Here is a 13,833-nt window from a genome sequence, read left to right on the forward strand (position 1 = left end):
GGAAATTACAAAATAATGTCAAAAAATTAGTTGACTGCATAGAATTAAGTCAAAAGCAAAATTTAGAAGCTTTATTTTTATTTCTAGATGCAGAGAAAGCATTTGATAGGGTGGAATGGGCATTTCTGATTAGAACTCTACAAGAAATGAACCTGGGAGGTACGTTCAAAACTTGGATAGAGGTGTTATATCAAAAACCCACAGCAAAAATATTTGTTATCAACTATCAAAACCTATTTTGCTGAAATGTGGCACTTGCCAAGGATGACCACTCTTACCATTATTATTCGCTATTTTTTTGGAACCATTAACAATTTTAATAAGAAATAATCAACAAATAACAGGAATTAAATATGGTACTGAGGAATTTAAAATAAACTTGTACGCAGATGATATAGCGCTAACGTTAACACAACCAGAATCATCCACTGAAAACACTCTTAATGTGTTACAACTATACAGTGAAGCATCTGGATACAAAATAAATACAGCTAAATCCGAGTGCTTTGGAATCAATATATGAAAAACAACTAAGAGACACGGGTTTACAATGGGAAAATAAACCAATAAGATACCTAGGCATTTGGTTACATCCTAATCTTCAAACAATTAAAGATTACAATTATAAAAGATTGATTAATCAGATTGAAGAAGACTTAAACAAATGGGAAATATTACAACTGTCAAGGTTAGGAAAAATAGCAGCTATATCTATGATGATCCTCCCTAAGATATTATTTATTTTTATGACCTTACTGTTAGAAATAGAAAATCACGAACTCATTCAATTACAAAAAAAAAATACTGAAATTTATTTGGTCAAACAAGCCAAGCAGAACAGCAAATGAGCATTTGTATCAAGAAACTAGTAATGGAGGACTGGGAGTACCTAATAATAATACCAAGCAGTTAAATTATAGTTTATCTCGGAATGGTTTGAAGATAGCAATAATATTTTATTAAAAGCGGAGCAAGAATTGTACAGGAGAAAACTACAGGAAATATTATGGTTTAAGTCAAAAGCAATAATAACTAAACAAAATGTTCTTACATCTACAAATACAGTATTTAAAGTATGGATCAACTGTGCACAAAAGTTGGCCCCGGGATTTTCCCCTATGACTTCAATCTTGAGAAATGAATTTGTAAATAATCAAGTATGACAAACCATTAATTATCATATATGGGGAAATTTATCTATTATTTCTTATGAAAATGTAGTTGCAATTCTGAATAATGACAGACCTCCATTATTTCAGTTATTCCAATTTAGACATATAGTAGAACAAATAAAAACAAAATATGGAACTCCACGTGTTCCTACTGCCTTTGAAACTTTTCTATACAGTCAGAGAAAAAGAATGCTGTTGTTAAAATATATCAAATTCTCTCTTCATTGAAAATGCAACATTCATACTCAACATACAAAAAGAAACGGAATAGAGACTTAGAGAAATTTCATTTATCAATATCAGAAGAGGAGTGGACTTGGCTGTTTAAGAACATCCCAATCACATTATCAAATAGCAATCTGAAAGAAAACGTCTTTAAAGTAATTTATCAATGGTATTTAACACCACACAGGTTAAGCAAAATATTTAATCAAAATATGTACTGCTGGAGATGTAGAAGTAAGGCATATTTTATACATGTTTTTTGGAGTTGTGTTAAGATAAAACCTTTTTGGAACAAAATTTTAGACATAATACAGGAAATTATAGGTCAAACGATTTCAAAAAATCCTAAAACAACTCTTTTGTGTTTATTTCGGGAAGAAGTTATTAATGTAGATTCCCAATTAGTAGCAACTCTGCTCACGGTGGCAAAAATATGTATTGCTCAAAAATGGAAGAATAACAAACCCCCAACATTGACAGATTGGTTCAAAAAAACTTGGGAAACAGTATTAATGATAAAAATGACTTATAATAGAAATGTGGTGGATCATAACCATCAAAATAATTTTTTAGAGAAATGGGCTCTGTTTATACAATTTTGAATGATAAAGTGACAGATGAAATTGCCCCATTTAACTTATTTACTTTAATATAGTAACATATTATATTTTGTTAGTATGTTTAAAAATATAAATGTGCAAACAGCTAATCCTAATGTTCTCTCATCTTATTCAATTTTTTTGTCTCTTCCTTTTTTTATCTATCCTTTACCTTCTTTGATTGTTTTCATGTAATCGAATTGGAATTGTACGTTGTATTTAGATTTTATTTTCAATAAAGTTTAATTTTTTTAAAAAAAATGCTGTAAGTAGTTGAAAAAATGCCCTACCTTAAGTAGTCTATTCATATCAGTCTCCATATTGGATATGGTCATTTTTTGCATAATGATTTCAGTTACTCTGCGTTCGAGTAACTGCCACTTCATTCTGGCTCCCTTGGAGGTATAAACTCTTGTAGTCATCACTTTCCTTTGATACTTATTCCTATAAAGAATTCAAAGATTTTCATTGTTCAAATAATATGGTATAAAATGTTATTCAGTAACAGTAATAAAAGAGAACACTTTTAATATTTAAAATTTCAGGGGTAGGTGCCATTCTTTTTTAGGAAATCTCAAATCATCTTCCAAATTTGTGTTCAGTATCATTGCAAACATGTCCCCAAAGTTTTTTGTGTGAAAGCACATTAAAAAGCAACAACGTGCTCAAATTTGGGCAGTTTGTACCTGGGGAAGGACTGTAGCTCAGTGGTAGAGTACATGCTTTGCATATAGAAGGTCACAGTGCAATTCCTTGCATTTCCTGGTAGGTCTGGGAAAGACTCCTTCCTGAAACCCTGGAGAGCTGCTGGCAGTCAGTGATGACAATACTAAGCTAGATGGACCAATAGTCTGATTTGGTATAAGGCAGCTTCCTATGTTCTTTATGAATCTTGAAGAAGTTATTTGTATTATGCTGTGCTAGTCTTCTTAAAAAAAAGTAAATTCCAAAAACTATAAAAATATTAAGAGTGAATGAAATGTTTGCATATTATTACCTGGTTCCATTAGTTGTGGCTGCTGGTAATGCTTGGACCCTTGCTACTGGTATTCTCATCTTCTGTTGGGATGCCGCTCTTGATCCTTCATTGTCTACTGATGACACACTAGAATTTGGTTCTTGGTTAGAGTGCTCAGGCAGACTCAGCTTCCGATTTACCCTCCCAGCCACTTTATCAGACAAAGGTCTTGCTTGTCGACGAAGAGCTGTAACCTAAAACAGGGAGACAACAGTGTCTAATAAAGATCTATTTCACTTACAAATTAGAACAATATCAAACAATAATTTACAGTTATTGAAATAATCTGGCACCTCTTCCGTTCTGCGACGTAGAATAACTTCCTGATTCCTCTTCTGAGCCTCTAGAAGTTTTAGCTGATGCTGTAAGAAAGCCAGTAATAAGTCAAAGAAAGAATTCTCTCAATGTCATAATACACTTAACTAGTAATTGGTAACTGGGAAACCAGAAAGGAAACAGGACCTTTGCTGGTCCTACTTACTAGCAGTACCAGTTCAGATATGACAACACTAAGAGCAGAATCCTATGGATGTTTACTCAGAAGTTCATTCCACTGTTTTCAAATAGGCTTATTCCAAGATATGTATGCACAGGATTGCAACCTTTGCTTAGTACATTAGCAAGCTAATCACAGGAATTAGTTACTTTCCACCACCTCAGAAAATATTATTCTGTGGTAACATGTAGCTCATTATCAGCTGAAAACTATTCAGTTATCATTGCTGGTTTAGCACAATGTGTTGTCATTCAAGCTCAATCCAACTATTCATTCATGTATCCACACTAGTAATAAAATAAAATGTGCCAACATTTGAAAATCTTTACAAACAGCCACCAACTAAGTCATCCCAAACCAACAGGCAGAATCCAGGAACTCTCTTTACTCATGTAGCATTGATAAACTAAGTAGAAACATGCATTTCATTTATTAATCACCTCTCGTTTTCGCTGCTCCTTTTTAAGCTGTGCGATCTCTCTGTTTCGTCTAGATTCATTCATCCTGGCTTTCTCTTGTTCTTCTTTCATTTGCTTCATCAGGCGAACCTGTATAAATATTATTCAGCCACCTTTAAAATGTAGTTTTACTATTCACCATAAACCCCTATGCATATTTTTGTTTTTCCTCTCTCTTTCACTACTGAGAAAAAGCTACCCTTTTGCCACAAGACTGCTCCCCTATTATCACACTTAATAATCCTTCATTGTAATCGCTGTCCTGGTAAGTATTGTTGCAATATTATTTGTTACCTTTGAGCAGACAAGAAGTGAGCAGATAGGCCCACCTTCTCAAATATGTTCAGATTCCAAAGTAGCAGGAGTGAATTAAGACAACTGTTTACCAAATGGGAAACAAGAGTTGACTGCAGTGTTTGTCCTCATAGTAAGAGTGCCATACATTTGCACACAGCCAGAAATACAAGGAAGCAAAGCAGCTGTGAAAAACTCTCCTCACCATGTGGGCGAATCCTCACAGAAAACCAGCTTCTCCAAGCAATTGTACCAAGCAATTAAGCAAGAAAAATTACAGGATGCCAGAGAACATTGCTTAGGTAGATACACTGCTATATTGGATTGTGTGTATATGTGTTTTTAAGTACCTTTGTATTCTTCATCTCTGCCACATCCTGCTGCAATTTTTTAAGTTGTTTTTCATACTGAGATTGATTTTTAAGCAATCGTGCATGTTCTTTCTGAGCAGCCTGTAGCCTCTGCATTTCTTTATTCATGGACTGGAGCTTCTTTTCATATTCTGATTTAATCTTTTTTGCCTTTTCTTCTGAGCAGGATTCCACCGAGCCTAAGTAATAAACAATGGATTTTTCAGTCTATAGGTTATTAACACCTATGCTGAGTACCTAACTTGTGATGTCAAGATTTTATTTGCACATCCATTTTTTGCCAGGGCTTTAGTCTGAACAGCAAAAACAATGAAGGCAACAATTAATTTCCAATACCTATCACATGAATTGAATTCCATCCTTCCTTTGTGGTACCCAATGGTAACATGGAGGATTAACTAATCCTTACAACAAGTCGATGATGTACGTTAGATTGAGAGAGAATGAGCAACACAAAATCAGTGAGTTTAGTAGCCAAGTGGGAATTTGAACCAAGGTCTCCCAGTCCAAGTCATTACTCTGGCTCTCTTATTAAAACTGGTATTCTGCTACATGACTCTTAAAAATTTCTCCATGTGTCTTATACAAGAGCTTCACAACAGTGTCATTCTTACCCAGGTTTTGAAGCACCTGATCCCTTTCAAGTTGAGTATCTCGAATCTTATGCTGTAGCATCATTAGCTTCTCTTCATATTGCCTTTTCAAGGTCTGAAGCCTTCGTTGACTGTTCTCCAATTCATCTATCAGCTTCTGTTTTATGGCAATTTCACATGTGATGTTTGCCAAGTCTGCCTGAAAATTTGCTGTAATTTGAGGAGGGAAAAGCAACATTGTGGCACTCGGCCTCTATAGCTTCAAACATTATATAACATTGTATATAAAAGTTATATAAAGCACCCACTAAAAGGATGTTAATTTAAACAAACTGTAATAGCACAGTATACAGTGGTTTCTTTGAAATAATGATATATTCCCAATACATAAGCTTAGCATAAATACTAGTAATTTGAAAGCCCCAGATGCCAAAATTGCTGTATACATATTTAGGCCAGTCATTTCAAATAATTTACATTAACACCTATTTCTTGGAAGAGATCATTCAAACTACTAGTCTTTAACAAGCGAAACTGGTGGCATCTCAATCACTACCTGGTCCACATTGGTAGCTCTTACTGCAATCTCATTCTAAAGAGTTAAAACAGCAGGGAAAGTTGCAACTAAAGGGCACGCTCGCAACCGATGGAAAAGAATACATTTTCGTCTGGAAGGTATTACTTGCAAATGTTATGTGCTATATAACAAATTTTGTGCTACATAAAATAAAGGTGCCCCCTTTTTAAACTGAATGTATATTCTAACCAGTATAGATTTGACATTGCCTGTATCTGTAATCTGAATGACAAAACTAAGTTATGTGTCACCTTGAAAAGAATCCTCAACATCTTGATACTGATCCTGCAACACCATTATAGAATTTAGTGGAAAGGAACTTATGGCCTGTAAGCACAATCTAGCTCTCCACATCCCACAATCAGGCATGCCAGGCCTGTCCCAGCAAGCCCTGCCCACCTGCCATTCATCCCACATCATTTTATGAAGATCAGACATAAGTCCTTAAAGAGTTGGCAGAGGGATCTCATACCCGATCTCAGTATCAAGCACCACTAAGATAAGCAACATGCCCTCTGCCTGCTCCTCCCACTCAGCCCAGCACTAGAGTGGGAGTGGGGAGAAATGTTGTCTTTTATTCTCATCTCCACTCTTACCACTGTGGTGCTTAGCACTAAGATTGGAAGATAAAAGTTCCTGTACAATTTTTTCCCCAGTGTGAATGTATTTTTATTTTGTTTTCTTCTGTATTTCTATCTTTTTCTTTATCTGATTTATTTTAATTTATTCTACTGGAAGAATTTTATTTCTTATTTTGCTTCATATTTGCCTAGCCCACTTCTGCCTTTGGCCCTACCCAAAATGCAGCCCTTAGAAGATTGGCCACATTTGTATCCAAAAGAGGTTCCCTACTCCTGATCTAATTCATGAGACAGCTGCTTACTACAGCCCGCAGACTGCTTCCCACAACCCACAGACACCCATTTAGGAATATATGTCAATAGTTCTATGCATAAAGGGACACAAAAATCTGTAACAATGTTGGAGTTGTGTCACCTTTTTCATCAGAATCTGAATCTGATTCATCTGAGCTTTCAACAACTTCCATATCGTCGTCATCTTCCTCTTCCTCTTCCTCTTCCTCTTCATGATCACTAAGCTCCTGACCTTCTTCCTACAATAATAAAAAGAGAGCGGGGGGGGGATCAGAACTGCTCCACAGATTCCTTATTTTAAGTAGAGAACATGATTTTAGCTTTTGACAGTTCATAACAAAACATTTTGTGTTTGTTAAGATAAGATATTACCACCATTTACTTAAAATATTTTACTTATATCTTCTCCCTGTTGCTCAACTGTTGTTGTTTTAAGCTTTGACTTGCTGAAGTGATAAAAAGGCAGGAAGAATGTTTTCTTTGTATGTTTGCTACTCTTGGCTGAAGCGATCGGCAATACAGATGTTTTATTAATAATGGCTGAATATATAACACCACAATACTTACTGTTTCCAGTTCATGATTCTCTCTTTCAGAAATGCCCTTTTCATCCCTCTTCTCCTGTTCATTGTCTGTGTTCTCCTCTTTAACAGCACTATGATAAGAAATACAAAATGGGGTGTAAACTAAAAGAACAGGGTTACTCCCCCTCTCCTCAAACCAACAGACTGCCCAAAGCACCGGCTATAATCTGGTGCTTCACTGAAAGTAGAAAGAGGGGGCATCACAGCATACAAAGTTTCAGTGGCATGGTTTCTTGCAAGATCAAAAGTTTTGAAATGGCAAGGAGAACCATAAAGATTGCAAATTTTGTTTTCCCATCATGAGTAACGTTGCATTGTGGAGATTCAGAAGGGAAGCTACATGGTAAAGTACAAATGGAAAAAGGAACTGCATTGCACAGCATTCATAGAGGTAGAGAGACAGACAACTAGAAAGGCATTAGAGAACTGTAAAGTGTCTACAACAGCCTTCACCAACCTGGTGCCCTCCAGATGTTTTGGACTACAACTCTCATCAGCCCCAGCCAGTTGCAGTCCAAAAGATCTGGAGAGCACCAGGTCAGCAAAGGCTAGTTTACATCCATACCAGAGCAGCTTAAAGTTAATCTGGGTGTAAAGGATGAGTTGGAATCACAGAAGCGAAGGGGGGAAATCCTCATCGCAGACCTGCACATAAATGAGTTATGTACCACCCACAGGGGAGATTCTTTAAGAAGCAGAAGGAAAGATGTAACAATGGCTGAACACTTAGGTCCCTTATCCACAGAGCCAATAATTTCCTCCCTTTAAAAAAGCAAGCCTTCGTAGTGGTTTCTCTACAGGAACATAAAAAAAGCATATTGAGAAATGAAGGTGTAACAGTTTTTGTAACATGCAATGAAATCCTAACCACGTTTACTCAAATAAATTCTACTGAGTTCAATGTGGCTCAAACCCTTGCAAGTAAGTGCCTTTAGGATTGCAACTTTAACAATAGATGAGTGGGTCCTATACAATTTATGGATTGCTCAAAATTAGTAGAGAGCTGAGACGGGCTGCCTGTGCAATGAACAATACTTAAGTTTCAAGAATTGCTTTGTATCACCAATATATGAAGGAATAACCATCTCTCTCTCCCTGCCCCCCCCACCCTTTTCATCAAGTAAAATACAGTTGAAGTAGTGGGTATTCTGAATCAGTGCCACCTGTGCATGGTAATGAATTGGATGAGGGCCAATAAATCCAGACAAATGTGTGTTAATGGGTGGTTTGTCTACCCAGCTGAGTGGTATTCAACCTGCTTTGGAGGCAGTTGAACTTCCACTGAAGGATCAGGTTCCAGGAACTGGATCTGACCCCTAACCCTGGTGGGCTACTCTGATAGGTGGACAGGTCACCAGTCACTCAGATGTTGCATGACCAATTTTTCCTTTATAGCATGGAAGCAAAAATAAAATCCAAGCCAAGCAAGGCTTGAAGTTAATGCCTCTCAGATGCTGGATGGTAACTCCAAGTCTGCTTTGTGCAGGGAACTGCTACATGATTGAGTTCCCCATGGGGAAATCAGTCACCCAGCCGATCCAGTGGCTCTGTCAGCTGATAAGTGTTGATTTCAAGCCCGCTGAAGTTCCCCATGCCCCACTCTGGGAAGGGGTCATATGTACTACCAAGTTGCCCATGAGGAACTCCATAGTGCAGTTGATCTTAGCAGGCTTGCTCTCACTACCAATCAGAAACCACAAGCCCCACTGGCTGATGCCTGATTAAACAATGGCTGCTACATCTCTACCTGCCCCACACCTGATGTTACGTATGTGCACGGTTGACGAAAACTGCCCCGCAGCCTAAATTAAGACCCTTGGCAGTCCTAATTAGGCCTGCAGGTCAGAGGTTGCCCATCCCATTCTATTCTATTTGGATAGAAATACCCTAGTTACTATTATCCACAGCACAATAATTTCACATTTGCAATGTGTTATACACAGTGTGACTTTAAAAATGATCTGGAAAAATGATCTGTTAACACTCTGGCTTCCAGTCATTTTCAGAGTTCAGTTTGAAGTGCTCCTGTTAACTTTTAAAGCCCTACGTAGTTTGGGCCTAGGTTACCTGAAGAATTGCCTCCTGAGGTCCTTTTATGTATATCCCGTCAAATGATGTCCAGTGGGTGGCTACTAAATAGAGCGATTTTTCAGCATTGGCAACCCATTTTCAAAGTGCTAGTGCCTACATTATAGTCTCTTTTTTTGGTGTCAGGTGAAGACCTTGCTATTTTCCCAGGATTTTTAATCTTAAAACATTACAACTGTTTTTTCAAAAAAAAGAATTTAGATCTATTATACTGATAATATTGTCCACTACTGGTCTTATTTTGGGTTTATTCTGCTACTTTTTTCTGTTTTAGCTTTTAATTTCAAGTTTTTATGGTATTAATTTTTATACTTCTAAGCCATCCAGAGAACTGTTGTCATTGGGCAGCATTTAAATATTGAAAACAATAATTCAAAAACATAAGATTCTTTTAACTGGAGTTAACCAAGCATTTATAAGGTTATTTTTATCCATCCTGAACCTTCAGGATGCTGTGGACAAACAGAAATGTAAACAACAGTTTAAACAGGATTTTTTATGTGTGAGCCTGAACTTAGGTGATTGGGTAGTTGTAAAGATAAATGATTGTAAAGTACAGCTAAAGAAATGATAAACAATAATAATAAATTGAGTAAACAGCAGGGGCAAAGAAGGTACAACAAAGCCTGTGGCGCCAGTAGGGGGAAAAAAGTTTACATCATTTTGCAAGCTCGTGTATTCTATGGAAAAAGCAACAGATAGAAAAAAGTCAACAGCAAATTGAACTCTAAATGTAAGCACTGAACCTTTCTTTGTCTCAACTGAAATCGACCCTTTCTAATATCCTCTTTTCCCTATATGGTTGTTTCTGTTGGCAAAAGAGGAAGAGAAGAGGAAACATATACACTGTACAAAGTGTAGAGGAATAACTTTGGTAAAAAGATGAAAAATGAATATACTTTGTAACAATATCCTCAGGTATTCTCCTGGGCTACAGACTGTTAACATGCAAGGACTGTAAAATATATGGACAGGTAAAAGGGGAAATAATCTTTAAAAAGTGACACTGGCTGAATGGAGCTCGTATACAACAAAGGGTTTTTGGATAGCTTCTATGAAGCCATCAGTGTTAAAAGCCAGTAAAGATACTTTGCTGCCACGACTGTTAGCCTTTTGTTCCCCAGACCTAAAAAGATTAAGGATGGTTTATATCCCTTGATTCTTCCATTCCCATTCTCCCAACATTCTTCCCTTATACCGTATTAATGCACACAGCCATCTTGGCCTGCTTCTTGGTAAGTTAACATCTTCCCTGCAATTATTTGAACTTGAATTAATGCTCTGCGAAATACAAATGCACAACTGGCTCATGTTCTATATACTTTAGAAGAAATCCCATGCCAAATGCATCCTAGGACTGGATTTGCCTTCTTTGCAGCCCCATCACATTAAAATTCCCTTGTCCCCTGAAGCTAGTCTCCAACTGATTGACCAACTGCTTATTAGTCCCAAAGTATACACTATGGCTTCAATCCTATCTCCACATAGCTGGGAGTAAGCCCCACTGAATTTAATAGCACTTACTTGTGAGTAGACATGGTTTGGATTGCACAGTTTGCGTGTTATTCCAATTTCAGCCTGTTTTGGCAATTACTCCAGCCAATGAACTCATCCAACTCACCCTTAAGATATTACTCTCCATTTTGGACTGATGAGTTTTGGGTGGCTAACAATTACCCAACCCGATCCTATTCTTCCCCATCTGTTTCAAACAGGAGAAAATATCATTGAAGGCCACTGCTGTCAGTGGACAGGTAAGAATGTAAGAGGAGACTTGATTCTCACAGTGGTCAACCAGATGCCCTTGGGCAGCCTGCAAGCAGGACCTGAGTGCTACACCACTCTCCCCAGCTTGTGTTTCGATGCACACTGCCTCTGATGGTGGAGGTAGAACAGAGCCATAACCATTCACGGGTAGCAAAGTTCAGGCTTATGTGTGTTATGAGCCTTCAAGTCAATTATGACTTATGGCGACCCTATGAATCAGCAACCTCCAGTAGCATTTGCTATAAACCACCCTGTTCAGATCTTGTGAGTTCAGGTCTGTGGCTTCCTTTATGGAATTAAACCATCTCTCATTTGGCCTTTCTCTTTTTCTACTCCCTTCTGTTTTTCCCAGCATTATTTTCTAGTGAATCATGTCTTCTCATTATGTGTCCAAAATGTGTCCAAAGTATGATAACCTCAGTTTCATCATTTTAGCTTCTAGTGATAGATCTGGTTTAATTTGTTCCAACACCCAATTATTTGTCTTTTTCGCAGTCCATGGTATCCACAAAGCTCTCCTCCAAAACATTTCAAATGAGTGGATTTTTCTCTTATCCGCTTTTTTCACTGTCCAACTTTCACATCCATACATAGAGATCGGGAATACCATGGTCTGAATGATCCTGACTTTAGTGTTCAGTGATACATCTTTGCATTTGGGGGCCTTTTCTAGTTCTCTCATAGCTGCCCTCCCCAGTCCTAGCCTTCTTCTGATTTCTTGACTATTGTCTCCATTTTGGTTAATGACTGTGCCAAGGTATTGATAATCCTTGACAAGTTCAATGTCCTCATTGTCAACTTTAAAGTTACACAAATCTTCTGTTGTCATTACTTTAGTCCTCTTGACGTTCCGCTGTAGTCCTGCTTTTGTGCTTTCCTCTTTAACTTTCATCAGCATTCATTTCAAATCATTACTGGTTTCTGCTAGTAGTATGGTATCGTCTGCATATCTTAAATTATTGATATTTCTCCCTCCAAATTTCACACCTCCTTCATCTTGGTCCAATCCTGCTTTCCATATGATATGTTCTGCATATAGATTAAACAAGTAGGGTGATAAAATACACCCCTGTCTCACACCCTTTTCTGTTGGGAACCAATCGGTTTCTACATATTCTGTCCTTACAGTAGCCACTTGCCCAGAGTATAGGTTGCGCATCAGGACAATCAGATGCTGTGGTACCCCCATTTCTTTTAATGCATTCCATAGTTAGCACAGGCTTACGATACACAGATTTTAAGTGAAGTAGATCAGATTTTATGTTTAGATTACCACCAAACTTGAAGCTCTGACTACCGACCTTTTTGAAGAGCGCAGCATCAAAGGAAAAAACACTTTTGTGACATATCATTATGCCTTCACAGCTGCTGTATGCAAAACACTGGAAGCCTTTAAAAGGTTTCAAGTGTGAGGGAATGGTATATCAAGCTTGGGAATATATCTGTATTATATAAATCACATGGTATAGTTCACACAGCAAGGAAAATCTAAACTTAATAGGTTTAAATAAAATATACTGCCTTCAAGTCGATTCTGACTTATGGCGACCCTATGAATAGAGTTTTCATGAGGCTGAGAGGCAGTGACTGGCCCAAGGTCACTCAGTGAGCTTCATGGCTATGTGGGGATTCAAATCCTGGTCTCCCAACACCTTAACCACTACACCACACTGAAGAATTTGGAGGATTTAGGTATGCCAAACCGAGTGCTGAGGGAACCTTTTCTTAGCTGTAATTTTATTTTTTTTATTTTTTTAAAATGCTATGGGATATATCTTAATTATCTTCATATTTATTTTGCACTTTTAGAAGTATTTATGATTTATAATTATTAGTTGAAATAGTTCCCAGTGAATTTCAATCAGATTCAAACTATATGAATTTAAGGTGGTTTGCACAGTTACCTGAGTACTCATAGTCAAAGTGACTGTAACAAAGCACATAGCTTTTGAGACTTTTTGTGTAATCAACTAAACTATGCTCATGTAAAAATAATACAGCAATTCATTGTATGTCAAAGAATGAATGCTTACTTCCCTAGGCCAGTATATAGGGCAACGATGCCTACATTACTCTAAGTGAGTTCTATTCAGAAACAGTAGCAACAGCACAGTTAGATCACACCGCAGATGAAGGATTAGGCTTGTATACATGGATTTTGGGGAAGGACTCCAATGCACTAATTCTGTTGATATAATCTCCATGAGTAGCAAAATGCTGTAATCCTGTATTTGTCACTATTTTTTTGGCAGAGTTCCTATGCCTTTAATAGCTGCATAACAGTTCCCTGCCAGAAAAAAAAAAGCAGCAAACCCCAGTTCCAATACCAGGAGTCGAAACAGGAGTAAACTGGTAAAAACCTAACACAGCCCTTCTTTTTCCACAGATTTCTTCATGCATTTCTAGTACACTACAAAACTAAAATTATACCTGTGTGCACCAAACACAGGGTGGGGACACGAAGAGGTGTTAGCTATCTCACCTCCTATGCTACTCTGAAGCGTCCACTTAAGAACAGCATTTGAGAGTTGAGTATAGGGAGCTACAGCAGAGACAAGGGAATGGGAAAGCCCTGTTGAATGAGCCGAGTTCTACTTATGCTACTCTGAATCCAAGCCAATCAACCTCTTATATGGTCTTGTATGGTGCAGGAAGCTCTGCTGTGGACACAGCCTTAATGTAGATAAAGAAAGGAAAGTTCACTTTAAACCAATTC

General features: G+C 37.5%; 1 protein-coding gene across 7 annotated transcripts in view; it reads right to left on the reverse strand.

Annotated features, from left to right (window-relative positions):
• Positions 1-13,833, reverse strand: part of KIF21A (kinesin family member 21A) — a 139,545-nt gene that overhangs the window by 56,970 nt on the left and 68,742 nt on the right. For all 7 annotated transcript variants that reach the window (XM_061640322.1, XM_061640323.1, XM_061640320.1 and 4 more), the window contains 8 exons: positions 7,246-7,333; positions 6,800-6,917; positions 5,248-5,436; positions 4,613-4,812; positions 3,951-4,058; positions 3,308-3,376; positions 2,994-3,208; positions 2,287-2,440 (listed from right to left, as the gene is read on the reverse strand). In XM_061640322.1, the coding sequence (XP_061496306.1) occupies positions 2,287-2,440; positions 2,994-3,208; positions 3,308-3,376; positions 3,951-4,058; positions 4,613-4,812; positions 5,248-5,436; positions 6,800-6,917; positions 7,246-7,333 (1,141 nt within the window). The remainder of the gene's footprint in view (positions 1-2,286; positions 2,441-2,993; positions 3,209-3,307; positions 3,377-3,950; positions 4,059-4,612; positions 4,813-5,247; positions 5,437-6,799; positions 6,918-7,245; positions 7,334-13,833) is intronic.

Source organism: Rhineura floridana, chromosome 8 (genome assembly GCF_030035675.1).
Source record: "Rhineura floridana isolate rRhiFlo1 chromosome 8, rRhiFlo1.hap2, whole genome shotgun sequence".
NCBI lineage: Eukaryota > Metazoa > Chordata > Lepidosauria > Squamata > Rhineuridae > Rhineura > Rhineura floridana.